Source organism: Poecile atricapillus, chromosome 15, assembly GCF_030490865.1.
Source record: "Poecile atricapillus isolate bPoeAtr1 chromosome 15, bPoeAtr1.hap1, whole genome shotgun sequence".
Taxonomy (NCBI): Eukaryota; Metazoa; Chordata; class Aves; order Passeriformes; family Paridae; genus Poecile; species Poecile atricapillus.
The window spans coordinates 2,453,616-2,470,283 of NC_081263.1; the positions used below are offsets into that span (position 1 = coordinate 2,453,616).

General features: G+C 50.6%; 1 protein-coding gene and 1 long non-coding RNA gene across 2 annotated transcripts; one reads left to right on the forward strand and one right to left on the reverse strand.

The window, feature by feature from the left end:
• Window positions 1-4,347: 4,347 nt before the first annotated feature.
• On the forward strand, window positions 4,348-5,325 carry MC3R (melanocortin 3 receptor). Its single transcript, XM_058850647.1, has one exon. The coding sequence runs from the start codon at window positions 4,348-4,350 to the stop codon at window positions 5,323-5,325; it is 978 nt and encodes a 325-aa protein (XP_058706630.1).
• Window positions 5,326-11,419: 6,094 nt separating this feature from the next.
• LOC131585062 (uncharacterized) lies at window positions 11,420-13,120 on the reverse strand. The gene is made up of 3 exons (XR_009278854.1): window positions 13,022-13,120; window positions 12,415-12,519; window positions 11,420-11,452 (listed from the first exon to the last, which is right to left on the reverse strand). It is a non-coding gene; the product is annotated as an uncharacterized LOC131585062 (long non-coding RNA).
• Between the last annotated feature and the right edge of the window lie 3,548 nt (window positions 13,121-16,668).

A 16,668-nucleotide genomic window follows, 5' to 3' on the forward strand; every position in this document is an offset into this window, starting at 1 on the left:
CCCTGAAGATTAAATAGTTTCACTCGTGAAGAAACAACTGAGCAATAACAGCATTTTCTAAAAAAATAAATCAACCTTGCTTTTAACTGCTTTGTAAAACACGGCAGAGGTTTTTACCTGGGAAAATTGTTCATTTCTGCTGGCAAACCTTTGCTTTGCCGTCATCACAGCCAATATTTCATTAACTGTGCTGATATCCTCTTATTTACAGCTTATTTTTCTTAGAAAAAGGGGTTATTTTAGGAAAGAACATGAGTGAAAGTAATGTAAGAGACATCACAATAAATCTAATTTCCACATTTAACCCATTGCATCGTTGTGGGCTCGGGTTGTCCTGACATTTTTTTTTTTAAGGGCTACTGATGATTCTTTAAAGGATCCATCTGCTGTGATTGAAGCACACAAAACTTTCATTAGAGATCCTTGGGCTAGATAATCATTTCAAATTTGGAAGCCTCAGACAGTGAAGGGCAGCCCTGGCGTGGGGAGATGAGCAGGGATGATGGCAGGGCTGGATCAGAGGCTGCTGCTGAAGGAAAGGTCTGGCAGGGCAAAACCCTGACAAATCCAGCTCTGTGCTCAGGAACTCTCATCTTTTCTAAGAAAGGGAACGGGGTCCTGCTCATCCCTGGGCAGGGCACTGAGCAGTGCCCAGAACCAGAACAGCACAGAGGCATTTTCCTCTGAACACGCTCTGAAAGGATGAGGCTGCTGCTAAGAATTGCCAGATCTGGACCTGCTTTAACATGGTTTTTATGGGGTTTTAAATAATCATTATAAAGCACAGGGGGGTGTTTTCCTCAGTGAAAGCTGTCCTAGTTAGAGAGCAGGTTTTACCTGCAGCAGCTTGCCCAGGATCTGGAGTTTGCACACAGAACCAGCACAAGTTCTGAACTCAAGAAGCATCCCTAAAGTTTTCTCTTTCTCAGCTAAGTGAGACCCTGGAGCCCATCCCCAGAACCCACCTCCAGTAAATCACTCTGGAGCTGAAAAGCTCCTCTGCAGTCAGAATCAGTCTGGGGGTGTCAAGTAAAGCAAGCACAAAAATCACCCCTTGTCTCTGGAAACTTCTGGGAGCGTGAAAACTCCTCCTAAGAAATACTCAGAAGGTAATTCTGGCAGCCAAACCCACAGAGGTTTCTTTACACCTGTTTGATCACCACAGCTATGAGAGCCTGAGTCATGCCAGGCTTTTGAAATACACATTTCCTCTCCCATCTGCAGGGAACAAAACAGGTCAGGGATTCTGGCCTGGAGACGGAAAGAATAAAAGATGGGAAGGAGATACAATATTCTTGATGGGGGAGCAGAGAGGGAATGAACAATGCTGCCAGGGATGTTTTTCCTCCCATTCTCCCCTGGCCTCTGGCCCCGTGCTGTGGACTCAAACATGGCATGAGAGCACTTCCAGGAGGTGACAGCTGTGGGGACAGCAGCCAAGGACTTCTCTTGTTCACATGCAGGGGATGAAAACACAACAGGTTTGGGGTTAGAGTCCAGGCAGCAGACAAGAACACAGCTGGAGGAGGACTCTGTGTGGAACAAAAGCGCTCTCACAATGCCTGGAGAGCAGGCTGTGAGCAGGAACATTAGTCAGGGACTGCAGAGCCCGAGACAAGAGGTGAGGAGGGCATTTCACTCACCCATTTAAGCAGAGGATGACGCTTTCTGGACATTGCCAGAGCTGCAAGGAAACACTCAGATGTACCGTGAGCTCCCTGACTCAGCCTAGCCCAGAGATCCCAGCCTCCACTGGGCCACTCCAGATGTGTTTTCTATCCTGGATCCCCACTGGCAACAGCCCTGAGCACACCCAGGCTGCAGCTGCAGGTGGGAAGAGCAGGGAACACGGCAAAACTTGGGGAATACACACAGACATCTCCCATCCCTGACTCTCCAGCCTTCCCTTCACCAGAGTCTGATGGAAAGGGAACCCAAACCAAGCTATTATTTCATTTATACACCATGGATTGGAGCAATGCTCTCCCTCAGTCGGGGAGACCGAGGACAGGAATGTGTGGCAGCATTTTGGCAATTTCCCACTCCTCAGGTGCAGAGCAGCATTGCCAGGACACAAATCCTCTGCAGCCCTGGGGTGGATGTGAGAGCAACCTGCCTGCTTTGCACTGCACTGATCCCAGTCACTCCCTGCAGGAACAGGAGCAGCAGTTTATTGCATGAGAATACAAAATATTTTGTGACATTTCAGATCACGGGGGGTTTTTCCAGTGCTGAGCAGAGAAATCCTTCTGAAAATAAGGGCTCACATGTTGCTGTCTTTTGTGAAGACACAGCCTCTTCCCCTCTCAGCACAGGCCTCTGAGTCAGGGTGAGTTTGCTATCACACAGGAGGCTCTATTTTTTATATTTTTATTTTTTATAGCCCACTATTTTTAGCACCTAATGGCAAAGCTGATAGTGCCATTAATCCACTTGGGTGTACAACATCCGATTTCCACTTCAAATTGCACCTCAGTGCAAATGGTGGCTTGTCCTGCTGTCACATACATTCAGAATTTCATGATGCAACACATTTAATGACTTCCTATCCCAGCTGAGAGGTGGGGAACTCTGCAGTGGCTCCTGAAGCAGGAGCCGTGGAGCACTCTGGAATAACACAGACACTGCTGAGGCTGCCCAGATGGGCACAACAGGCCTGGAATGTGAAGGGAACTCTTGGGAAGAGCTTTGATTGTGGGTGCCTCAACCAGAAGTGGTTTCCAGCAGCAGGAAACCCAGAGCCAGGCCCAGGAGGTGCCGCTCCCCAGGGTGAGCTGTGCCCTTGGATCCCATCCTCACCCCGGGGGGACACAGCCTCCTCCTGCTGCTTCAGAACGAGAAAACAGAGCTGGCACGGAGCCCTACAAGATGGGCTCCTGAAAAAACAACATTTCCAAGGGCATTTACAGCCATTCTGCCCAGAAATCACTCCATGAGCCCCAAGGAGCTGGCAGGACACAGCGGGGCTCCTGCACGGAGCAGAGGGTGATGCTCCAGGCTGAATCCAGACCTGCCACACTCGGCTGCAGGGAACAGCTGCTCCCCACCATGGGATCAGGACCATGGCACAGACACTTTCCTGCTTTAAAATATCTCTTCTTATACATCACTGCAAATTTAGGGAGAGACTAAGATCTTTAGAACATTACCTGTGCAGCTTGGTGGGCAAATCCCCAGCTGTTTATTCACTTAAAACTACAGCACTGGATATTGTCCTTGTAAAACTGTCACCTGGAGGTTAAATTTGAGAAGTGTTGCCTCTTGGTATTGGAATTATGGGTGCAAGACAAGAATTCTGCAGACACAGAGTGAACGTGGGAGGGATTTGTGGCTTTTTTAAGCTAACAAACCTGCAACAGAAGCCCCAGACACTAATATAAGTGATATGCACTTGATTCCAGAGTATTTCTGCAAAAATAAAATGAGGTGGGAAGAGCTTAGACATCCGCAAGCGCTTTTAAAAAATCAAACTACGAAAACTGCACCACAGAAATGTAGAAGGAATGAAGTGCAAGGAAAATCTACCTCATGTTTGCCTGCTCATGTGTGATAAATGAAAATCTCCTCAGTCCTGCAGAGGTTTAAATGGGTACAATCCCACTCAAGACCAGTCCCAGCGGCTACTCCGAGGTGCAGGGAGGGTGTAGGAGCACCGTGCCTGCCCCAAACCCTCCCACGGGCAGGACCCGGCTGCCCGGAGCAGGCAGGAAGTTTTCCCGGCTGAAAAGCCGATTTTCCAGGATTTCACGATGGCGAATCCATGGTGCTGGGTATCTGCAGAGGGCGCCAGAAGTTTGGGATGTGCCGGGATGCCGCTCCAGGTGCTCCAGCTGTCACTCAGCAAGGTGATCGCTCTCCAATGGCCAATGCTCTGCTCGCAGGGCGAAGTAGGAGTTGGTTTTTCTTTCTTGCATGTATAAATCCCTTCGTTCTCGTCTCCTTTCCTGCCACTGAAATAGCAACAGATGCTTGGCTGAGCTGCAACATGCTGGCAACTCTGCAGACGGGAGAACTCCCTGCTTTTGATCTCCGGGAGAGCTGAACCCAGCGATGTCCTGCTGCCGATTCCTCCCTGCAGGGAAAACTGTTCGCTGCCTACGGGCTGTGGAGCTCACTTTCTGCTAAAGGAAAGAGCAGCCCGGCATAAAACTCACTGTAAATGCAGATTGTTTGATGTTTGCACTTGTAAAAGTGACTAAAGCCCTGCAGGATTCCACACCATATGCACAGCAGCAGCTTGGAAGGACTTGTTTACCTTTTCCTTTTTTCTTTTTGTTTTTTCCTCTCTTTTTAACCTGTGCTCTCTCAGGTCCACAGTCACCAGTGAGCTCGGCTCCTCTGCTGACAATGAACACCACACACTTTGCATTCTCATTTCAGCCCGTGCCGCTTAACGCCACCGAAGACTTCAACGACTCCGTCCCGAACAACAGGAGCGGCGACGGATTTTGCGAGCAGGTCTTCATCAAAGCCGAGGTCTTCTTGACTCTGGGGATCATCAGCCTGCTGGAGAACATCCTTGTCATTCTGGCAGTGCTGAAGAATGGGAACCTGCACTCTCCCATGTATTTCTTCCTCTGCAGCCTGGCTGTGGCAGATATGTTGGTGAGCATGTCGAACGCCCTGGAGACCGTCATGATCGCAATCCTCAGCAACGGCTACCTGATCATTGACGACCACTTCATCCAGCACATGGACAATGTTTTTGACTCAATGATTTGTATTTCTCTGGTAGCCTCCATTTGCAACCTCCTGGTCATAGCCATCGACAGGTACATCACTATTTTCTATGCCCTCCGTTACCACAGCATCATGACGGTGAAGAAAGCCCTGACCCTCATTGTGCTCATTTGGGTGGCTTGCATCATCTGTGGCATCATTTTCATTGCCTACTCGGAGAGCAAAACTGTCATTGTGTGTCTCATCACCATGTTCTTCACCATGCTGCTGCTCATGGCCTCGCTGTACGTGCACATGTTCCTGTTCGCCCGCCTGCACGTCAAGCGCATCGCGGCGCTGCCCGTCGAGGGCGTGCCCCCACAGCGCACCTGCATGAAGGGGGCCGTCACCATCACCATCCTCCTGGGGGTCTTCATTGTCTGCTGGGCGCCCTTCTTCCTCCACCTCATCCTCATCATCTCCTGCCCCATGAACCCCTACTGCATCTGCTACACCGCGCACTTCAACACCTACCTGGTGCTGATCATGTGCAACTCCGTCATCGACCCGCTCATTTACGCCTTCAGGAGCCTGGAGATGAGGAAGACTTTCAAAGAAATCGTGTGTTGCTGCTATGACATGAGTGTGGGACAGTGCATGCTGTAAACACCTGGCTCTGGGTGGAAAAAACACGCCACAGGTGTATAAATATAAATATAAATATATTTATGTATATATTGAGATACAGAGCAGCTCACTTTAAACGCAGTGCCTGAAGGAAGGGTGCAGGAAAGACAAAAGCCTCCTACATGATGCCTTGTTTCTTACTTTTTAGAGTGAAAACTAGCTTCAACTGAATTATTTGAAGTTTTTAAAATAGTTATAATGGAAGGAAATCCAGAGTGGCTCACAAAAACAAAACTACTGGGGAAAATGAATCCTGAAAGGGAATGCCACCTTCTAGAGACAGATAATATTCCCTCTAGCATTCGTTTGTGCCTGTTGCTTTATCTCTGTGCCACTGCCAACAAATCGGTGTTTTCTGAAAAATTTCAATAGTAACCTCTGTGGAAAGCTATTTTTCCAAACACCCACAGGTAACAGCATTGCTCTACACCCATGTCTCCACCTTTTAATGAAAGAATAGATTGACGTTTTTGCTGCTTGCCATAAAGCAATTTTTGTACAATATTCAAAGGGTGAAACATTTCTCTTGCACTGAAACCAGTTATCACTACAGTATCAGTGACAGTGTGGCTTCAACAGCTGCCTGATAGGATTGACTCATGTCAAGGCTTTTACATTATTTATTGTGATATAAGAATATTATATCTTTGAATTTTTAATTATTTTTTTAAAGCTGGAATGTCCTGATCAATGTAGTGATTGCTGTGTTTGTAAAAACTCATAGGAGTCTCCATTTGATAAATCCTAACTCATGAAATCCATGGATCTGAACATCAGAAAGAGCTAAAATGCAAAATGCTTTGTGTAAAAGCTGCAGGGAGTCCTTAGAAATATCCACGTGTGAGTTCAGCAGCTGGAAGAAACCAGGTGTGTGTGGCAGAGAGGGCTTTATCCACAGAGAAATAAATGCCCTGGGGCGGTGTTTCCTTAGTTCAGCTCTACCCTGCCCTGGGAACAGGAGAGCACTGCCAGCCTTTCCCAGCCCCACGTGTGGCAGAGGCAGGGAAAGCATCTCCAGCAGCTCCAGCATCTCCAGCAGCCCCAGCAGCTCCAGCATCTCCAGCAGCTCCAGCAGCTCCAGCAGCTCCAGCAGCCCCAGCAGCCCCAGCATCTCCAGCAGCTCCAGCATCTCCAGCAGCCCCAGCATCTCCAGCAGCTCCAGCATCTCCAGCAGCTCCAGCATCTCCAGCAGCTCCAGCAGCTCCAGCATCTCCAGCATCTCCAGCAGCTCCAGCAGCTCCAGCATCTCCAGCATCTCCAGCAGCTCCAGCATCTCCAGCAGCCCCAGCATCTCCAGCAGCTCCAGCAGCTCCAGCATCTCCAGCATCTCCAGCAGCTCCAGCAGCTCCAGCATCTCCAGCAGCCCCAGCATCTCCAGCAGCTCCAGCAGCTCCAGCATCTCCAGCAGCTCCTGCAGCTCCCAAGGGCTGCTCAGCACCTTGCTGGTACCTTGCTTTCAGGAGGGGCAGGATCCCCAGACCCTCAGAGTTGTCTGATGCTTTCGAACATCTCAAAGATCTCATTTGGCTTAAAAATCTGTCCTGTATTCCCCCCACCTTCATATTTTGGATGGAGCTGCTGGGTTGGTATTAATATTATTTGTTTTGTCCGGGACTCCCTTCTGCCAGGTGAGGAACTCTGTGCACCCAGAGCTTCCCCAGCTCCTGTGTCCCCAGTTGTGCCCCTCACTGGTGCTGCTGTTTCAGTGCCAGTGGCTCCAGACCCAGCCCCACTGCCCGTGGGGAGTCACATTTCACACCCTGGCCTGTGTTTGATCCTCAGCATCCCACTGGGAACGGCCCCATTTCCCAGTTTTATGGGCTGTATCATTTTCCTGGGGCCAAGAACCACCTTTCCCAGTGCTCCAGCCACACTCTGCCCCACCACAAACCAACCTCACACTCCCTATTTCTCCTGCCCTCTGATCACACCCAAAATTCCCTGAGTTTTCACTTCCTCCCATAATCACATCCTCCAGACTTCCCCTTTTCCAACACTCCCTCTGTTCCAACATCACCTAATCCTACAACCCTCAATTTTAGGAAGGCTAAAGTTGAAGAAAAAGCAAACCCAAGGTCACTGTGGAGCAGCACAGGCACAAATGAAAATTCTCCCTGTTTCAAGCAGAGACCAAAGAAAATCCCACAGCCTGGAGAAGGCAAATGCTCTCAGCTTTATCTGTGTGCCACAAAGCCCAGCTCAGCAGCACCAAGCTGTGTTCTGTTAGCCCAGCCTGTCACACTTTGCAGCAGCTGATGTGGTGCACAGAGATGAAATCAGCACGGGGAACCACGGAACTATTGTGGTGTGCAGACTGTGCCTGCCTGTTGTAAAAAAATCTCTGCTTTTTTTCAGTGTCCTGTATCTCTACACCCTGGAGCATGGTTTGCCACGATATTCTGCCTCAGGTTATTGTGTATTTAGCTCTTGTTGCACCTGATGTCCTACTTATTTCTCTGATGTCTTATTTTTTTCTCTTTTAAAAGCAATTTAGACAGGACTCATTCATACAGTGCTTTGCCTTTAAGCAAAACATACTGTGCTGAATAAAACCTGGAGAGATCACTGAGAATCATGTTTGCAAAACATACTGTGCTGAATAAAACCTGGAGAGATCACTGAGAATCATGTTTGCAAAATATACTGTGCTGAATAAAACCTGGAGAGATCACTGAGAATCATGTTTGAAAATATACTGTGCTGAATAAAACCTGGAGAGATCACTGAGAATCATGTTTGCAAAATATACTGTGCTGAATAAAACCTGGAGAGATCACTGAGAATCATGTTTGAAAACATACTGTGCTGAATAAAACCTGGAGAGATCACTGAGAATCATGTTTGAAAATATACTGTGCTGAATAAAACCTGGAGAGATCACTGAGAATCATGTTTGCAAAATATACTGTGCTGAATAAAACCTGGAGAGATCACTGAGAATCATGTTTGCAAAATATACTGTGCTGAATAAAACCTGGAGAGATCACTGAGAATCATGTTTGCTTCTGTCAGAGCACCACATCACATCAAACCAGTCTGGGGGCTCACAAAACTAGGAACAGAGTTGAACACTGGGCAAAAGCCTCTTAATTCAGAGAATCATGGAATGGTTTGGGTTGGAGGGGAACTTTATCAGCCAGTTCCACCCCTGCCATGGGCAGGGACACCTCCCACTGTCCCTGGAACTCCACACTCCGCCCACAGAGCTCCACAAAAAGGAGGGGAAAAAGCCAGATTTTCAGTCCCATGTGCAAACATGACAGAAAGAGAATCCATAAAATCCCCCAAAGATCTCTCAGCCCTTCTGGCAGCAGGCTCCCCACGGGTTATCCAGGTTTGTTCAGCCCCAGGCCACGTTCTCTGCTCTCAGCCCTGCGTGGGAATTCCGTGGTGCACGGATCCAGGACTGCAGGATCCCAACGTGTCCCTGATGGGAAGGGAAAGAGGGAATGGCCATGGGATGAACCCCACAACAGGAGTGAGTGAGTGAGTGAGTTCTCACAGCCACAGACCCAGGGGGAAAGGAAAGGGAAAAGGGAAAAGGGAAAAGGGAAAAGGGAAAGGAAAGGGAAAGGGAAAAGGGAAAAGGGAAAAGGGAAAAGGGAAAGGGAAAGGGAAAGGGAAAGGGAAAGGGAAAGGGAAAGGGAAAGGGAAAGGGAAAGGGAAAGGGAAAGGGAAAAGGAAAGGGAAAGGGAAAGGGAAAGGGAAAGGGAAAGGGAAAGGGAAAGGGAAAGGGAAAGGGAAAGGGAAAGGGAAAGGGAAAAGGAAAGGGAAAGGGAAAGGGAAAGGGAAAGGGAAAGGGAAAAGGGAAAGGGAAAGGGAAAGGGAAAAGGGAAAAGGGAAAAGGGAAAAGGGAAAAGGGAAAAGGAAGAGGAAAGGAAGGGAAAAGGAAGGGAAGAACAGGGCTGCAGTGCAAGCAGTGGGACAGATCCAAACCATTTGCTGAGAGGGAAGAGGTGCTCAGTGCCCACCCTCAGCACAGAACTCCAGCCAGGACTCATCCAGGAGACACAAAGCCATGGTGCCCGTCCCAGCTCCATCTCCCAGCCCTGCAGGGCTCCTCTCCCTGGGAACCAGAGCAACATTTCCAGCTGGGAATCTGCCCCTGAGCAGCATTGCCCTGAGCTGCCACCACTTTCAGAGTTCTCACTTGTAAACCAATGCATAATCTGCTCATAATAAGAATTTTTTCTTCCTTGAGGAGAGTGCTGGGTTGAACAAGAGATGTGTAGCTTCCCCCCATTGGTCTAAGAACTGGCAGGCTGAAATGATATCTTTTGCATCTACAGGTATCATTATTATGGATTTACTGAGTCAGTTTTTCTGCAGGAAAATCAAGAAGTTCACAGACACTGTAGGATTTGCTCAAAGACGTGTTAGGAAATCCTCATGTATTTAAGACAAATATTTGAATTCACAGGAACATGAGTTATCCTGCTAAGTTGACTCAACAGAGCATATTCTGGAAATTACAGATTTGTTTCTTTCACGTTAAATTCAGCACCGTGCAGGCAATTTTCCCATCAGTAAGTGTCTAAATATTTTATAATTGACAGCATTTGTACTAATGGGCAAATAACCAAGGCCAGGCACAGAACTCTGCAGTCAAACAAGGTCATTTTTCAGGCCATTAGCACAAACACCTTCCTCATTTCCACTCATTTCCACTGAAATGAGGTGTTTCTGTTTGTTGAGGCCCAGGTGGGGACCAGGGTTTGCTGTTTGGGGGCTGCACCTCAAGCACTGAGGTGATCTGGGAGGAATCCACAGAGGAACGGGGCGTCACAGGAGACATGGAAACCCCCTTGGTGTCTGCAGTCCCATCCCAGCTCCACAGCCCTGGGACACCAGGGGACACCAGGGAACACCAGGGGACACCAGGGGACACCAGGAGACACCAGGAGACACCAGGGGACACCAGGGGACACCAGGAGACACCTGGGGACACCAGGGGACACCAGGGAACAGCAGGGGACACCAGGAGACACCAGGGGACACCAGGGGACACCAGGAGACACCTGGGGACACCAGGGGACACCAGGGAACAGCAGGGGACACCAGGAGACACCAGGGGACACCAGGGGACACCAGGAGACACCAGGGGACACCAGGGAACACCAGGGGACACCAGGGAACAGCAGGAGACACCAGGGAACACCAGGGAACACCAGGGAACACCAGGAGACACCAGGGGACACCAGGAAACAGCAGGAGACACCAGGGAACACCAGGGAACACCAGGGAACACCAGGGGACACCGGGGGACACCGGGGGACACCAAGATACACCAGGGGACACCGGGGGACACCAGGGGACACCTGGGGACCTGGGCACTGAGACTCAGCCAGGCACAGCAAGTGTTCCACAACTCCCTGGTCCCACATCCAAGTGCAAGATCCACCCATGTGGATCTGAAGCCCCCAGACCCAATTCCCTCACCTGTCCCTGTGACCCCTGGATGTCCCCCAGCCCCTGTGACCTCTGTGACCCCCCCCGAAGCCCCCAGACCCATTTACCTGACACAGTCATGGTAGCTCTCCCTGGCTGCGATGTGCAGGGGCGTGTCCCCGTGGAAGTTGTGACCCCATGTCCCCAGGTGTCCCTGTGACCCCCGGATGTCCCCATGTCCCCTGACCCCTGTGACCCCCTGAAGCCCCCAGACCCATTTCCTGACCCACCTGACACATTCATGATAACTCTCCCTGGCTGCGATGTGCAGGGGCGTGTCCCCATGTCCCCAGGTGTCCCCAGGTGTCCTGTGACCCCCCAGGTGTCCCCAGCCCCCCAGGACCCCCCTGAAGCCCCCAGACCCATTTACCTGACACAGTCATGGTAGCTCTCCCTGGCTGCGATGTGCAGGGGCGTGTCCCCGTGGAAGTTGTGACTCCGTGTCCCCATGTCCCCATGTCCCCAGGTGTCCCCCAGCCCCTGTGACCCCTGTGACCCCTGGATGTCCCCCCGCCCCCCCGAAGCCCCCAGACCCATTTACCTGGCACAGTCGTGGTAGCTCTCCCTGGCAGGGGCGTGTCCCTGTGGAAGTTGACCGCGTGCAGGTCGCACTGAGTGTTCAGCAGAACCTCGCCCAGTGCAGGCAGATGTTCTCCTCCTGAGGGGACAGGTGGGGACAGGTGTGTCACAGGTACCCCCAGGTGTGCCCAGGTGTTCCCAGGTGTCCCCAGGTGTCCTCAGCTGTCCCCAGCTGTGTCCCAGATGTATCCTCTCTATCCCAGGTGTCTCCAGGTGTGTTCCCAGGTACCCCCCCAGGTACCCTCAGGTGTGCCCAGGTGTGTTCCTTCTATCCCAGGTGTCCCCAGGTGTCCCCAGGTGTACCTCAGGTATCTCAGGTGTCCCCAGGTGTGCCCAGGTGTCCCCAGGTGTCCCCAGATGTCCCCAGGTGTATCTCAGGTGTCCCCAGGTGTGTCCCAGGTGTCCCCAGCTGTCCCCAGTGTCCCCAGATGTGTTCCAGGTGTGTTCCAGAACGTGTTCTAGATTGGGTTCTAAACTGGGTTCCAGGTTATTCCAGAGCAGGTTCTAGATCTGTTCCAGATCACGTTCTAGAACGTTCTAGACTGGGTTCTAGGCTGTTCTAGATCGGGTTCTAGATTACGTTCTAGAACGTTCTAGACTGGGTTCTAGACTGTTCTAGATCAGGTTCTAGGTCATGTTCTAGAAGGTTCTAGGCTGGGTTCTAGACTAGGTTCTAGACTGGGTTCTAGCTTGTTCTAGATCGGGTTCTAGAACGTTCTAGATCGTGTTCTAGAAGGTTCTAGACTGGGTTCTCGATTGAGTTCTGGACTGGGTTCTAGACTGGGTTCCAGGTGTGTCCCCAGGTGTGTCCCAGCTGTCCCCAGGTACCCCCAGGTGTCCCCAAATGTCTCCCAGATGTTCTCCAGGTGTCCCCAGGTGTGTCTCAGGTATCTCAGATGTTCCCCAGATGTTCCTCAGCTGTCCCCAGGTGTGTCCAGGTGTCCCAAGGTGTGTCTCAGCTGTCCCCAGGTGTGGTTTTGGTGTCCCCAGGTGTGTCTCAGGTCCCCCCAGGTGTCCCCAGGTGTCCCCAGGTGTGCTCACGTTGTCGGTCAGGGTGACGTCGGCCCCTCGGGTCAGCAGTCGCCGAATGACCTCGATGTGTTTGTGCTCGGCCGCCCAAATGATCGGGGTCCAGCCGCCGTTGTCCTGAGGGGTCATCCAGGGGTCAGCGCCGCCTCCGGACACCCAAAATCACCCCAAAACACCCCAAAAACAACCCAAAAACAGCACAAAAACAGCCCCAAAAAACCCCCAAAACAACCCCCAAAACAGCCCAAAAAACACCCAAAAAACAACCCCTAAACAGCCCCAAAACAGCCCAAAAACAACCTCAAAATCGCCCCAAAAACAACCCTAAAAACAACCCAAAAACAACCCTAAAAACAACCCCCAAAACAGCCCAAAATCACCCCAAAACAACCCCTAAACAGCCCAAAAACAGCCCAAAAACAGCCTCAGAGCAGCCCTGACCCTCTGACCACTGCCAGGACACTCCGGACACTGAGTGGACACTCAGAGGTCACTCAGGACACAGTGAGTGGACACTCAGGGGACACTCAGGGGACACTCAGGGGTCACTCAGGACACAGTGAGTGGACACTCAGGGGACACTCAGGGGACACTCAGGGGTCACTCACTGACCGCTCACCTGGGCGTTGACGTCCACCTGGCCGGTTCCCAGCAGCAGCTCCACCATCTCCAGGTTCCCGTTCTTGGCCGCGTGGTGCAGGCAGGTGGAGCCGTCCTCCTCATGTGACGTCATCGACAGGGGACGCAGTGACGTCATCGATGGCCGTGTCATGACGTCATCGACGGCGCCGTGCAGTGACATCATCAGCGGCCGAGCCGTGATGTCCAGGAACACCAGGGGACACCAGGGAACACCTGGGGACACCAGGGAACACCTGGGGACACCAGGGGACACCAGGGGACACCTGGGGACACCAGGGGACACCTGGGGACACCAGGGAACACGTGGGGACACCTGGGGACACCTGGGAACACCAGGGAACAGCAGGGGACACCAGGAGACACCAGGGGACACCTGGGGACACCAGGGGACACCAGGGAACACCAGAGGACACCAGGGAACACCAGGGGACACCAGGGGACACCAGGGGACACCTGGGGACACCAGGGGACACCAGGGGACACCAGGGGACACCTGGGGACACCAGGGAACACCAGGGGACACCAGGGGACACCTGGGGACACCAGGGAACACCAGGGGACACCAGGGGACACCATGGGACACCAGGGAACACCAGGGGACACCAGGGAACACCAGGAGACACCAGGAGACACCAGGGGACACCAGGGAACACCAGGGGACACCAGGGGACACCAGGGAACAGCAGGGGACACCAGGAGACACCAGGGAACAGCAGGGAACACCAGGGAACACCTGGGGACACCTGGGGACACCTGGGGACACTTGGGGACACCAGGGGACACCAGGGAACACCAGAGGACACCAGGGAACACCTGGGGACACCAGGGGACACCAGGGAACACCAGGGAACAGCAGGGAACACCAGGGAACACCAGGGAACACCTGGGGACACCAGGGAACACCAGAGGACACTTGGGGACACCAAGATACACCAGGGGACACCAGGGGACACCAGGGGACACCAGGGGACACTTGGGGACACCAAGATACACCAAGGGACACCAGGGGACACCAGAGGACCTGGGCACTGAGACCCAGCCAGGCACAGCAAGTGTTCCACGTCTCCCTGGTCCCACATCCAAGTGCAAGATCCACCCATGTGGGATGGGTCAAGTCCTCAAACTGGGATAGAGGAGGGCTGGATGGGATACTGGGCAGGAATTCCTCGCTGGCAGGGTGGGCAGGTCCTGGCTCAGGTGACCAGGGGAGCTGTGGCAGTGCCCAAGGCCAGGCTGGATGGGTTGGGAGCAGTCTGGGATGGTGGGAGGTGTCCCTGCCTCGCTCTGCACCCTGTGCAAACAGCCCTGGGTGCACTGGGGGATGTTTGAGATGTGGCAGAGGGCCAGGTGTGAGGGTGAATATCTTCAGTGCCAATCAGGAGACAAGAAGTGTGAAATCAAGAGTCTGCAGCTAATTAGGACAGACTGTCCTTGCTCCTGTCTGATTTCACAAAGCCTACACGTTACTCCTGTCTTCAGCCATCAAGACCAAAGCACCTCTTCACAAAACACTCGTCTCTCGAAATGAGTCTGAGCTTATTCTTCACTTGGGCAAAACACCAGACCTTGTACTTGCAGCCTTTTTATTGCCTCTGTGTACAGCCAATTATGTGCTACTTGTGAAGAGATTTGCCTTTAGTAATCTTAAAATTGTACAGCTTGTACTTGGAAAGGTCTAAATCTACATCAAGGACTCGTAATTTCAAGTTCTGAAATGTTACAGGGACAATAAATAAATGTCATCCTTCATTTTCAAATTTCTCTGCATGAAAGGAACTGAGGTGAACTTGGGGAATCCAAAACTTTTGGTAAAACAAAAGAGAAAGGAGGCAGGGCCAAATCTGAGTGCCAACGTTGCAGTAAATTTATCTTTCAGAAGGTAATGAATGCGTTTGCATATCCAACTTGGTGTTCAAAAATTAAACCAAACACTCCACTACTGTCATCATAAAGTATCTTTGCAGAACATCTATTTCTTCTGAAGGACAACTGTCTGTGTCAGTGGAAGCAGGGGCTATTTAAAATCACAAACCACGGGAGAATACCTGAGAACTCCTGCATTGTGCTGTGACCTGAACATCCAGCTCCAGGGCAAGGGAACAGCAGAACTGGACAGAATGCCCATCAGTGAACCCCAAAGCAGCGCTAAAACAGTGTTTTATTTAAAGCAGAATAGCTACAATTGTCTAAAATCACGAATTCACCAACAGAACAGGGTGGAAGATGCTGCTCTGGCTCTCTGGCTGCCCCCCTGTGCCCCCTTGCCAGCCCCAGGGCTTCAGGCAGGCTCTCAGCTCCCACCCTTCTCCTCTGTGGTTACTCCAATGAAACTCGACAGGTAAATAATTCCCCCCATTCCCCAAGTACTATTCGACAGTGCTGCCCTGTTTAATGCTGGAAGAAGCCTAAAAAACAATTAAAAAACCAAGAATCCATGTGTACATAAACCTGCCCTCCCATAAATGAAGCTACAGCTGGGCGGCTCCAGCTGCTGGGGTGTCATTCCTATCCCCAAAAAACCACAGATGTGTGCCCAGGAGGAGCTCTGAGCAACTTCATCCTGGCAAATCCACTTTGGAGAGCCCAGAAGTCAACATTTAAAACCAGCTCAGGTAAATGCAATGGGCCAGTGTGACCCCACAGGGGATTCTTTGTGAAATCAAAGAAGCTCCCTTTGATTAAAATGAGAGGCGGCAGAACGAGGTGCACTGAGAATGTTACATCAGGAATTGTGTGTAGACAAAGGGACAGTTGCATATTCCAGTGGTAAAAAGTTTTTACTAATGAGCAATTGTTCTCTTCTGCTACCTGCACTTAGATCAAAACACTTTTAACTAAGCAAGAGAAGTTGAAACTGAAATTATATCCAACTGAGAACAAGTACAAGTGGACTTGTGGGTGTAATAACAGTGCAAGCATTGTTTCCATCACTGATTCGTGGAATTTAGCCTTATTGTGGAGGATCTGATATGTAATTTGATAAGTCTATCCTATTGTTATTGACCAAAATCCATATATTTTTTTGTTCTTAAGACAAGTCTCTGTAAAATAGGAACCAAAACATGTCAAAGATAATAACTACTAAACCCTAAGTTTTAATCTGTAAGCTGGAAAAATGGGAATGACATAGGGAAAAAGTGAATTATCATAGGACAGTACATTTTTATCAAGATATAAAAGTGTAGTTCTTTCTTTTTCAGAATTTCTATGAGTGGGTAATAAACAGGTACAAAATATATCGAAATTAAATCAGGCATACATGGGATTAAACAGGGCACACATAATGACCAAATATTCTTTTTAAAAACCAATTAACCAAGCAGAGAAAACATGATGCTCTCTGAGTTTCACTTTCTTTTCTCATCTCATATTACTCTACTCGCTTTGGATTTGATTTCTGCCTTCTCCGGTTGTTTATTTGGCAGCTTCACCACGAGCTGACACATCACTGTGACTTCTCCTTGTAAAGGGTTTTGTCTCTTGTGTTAAAATTCCTCCTTTGCTGGCTGACAGAAAAAGCTCCAGCAGCTGCACTTCCTGTGCTCAGCTATTTCCAGAGGCAAACACAAAAATGAGACAAGGGAACATTTGCCCCCACCCTGCTCTCTTAGCAAGAAGATTTTA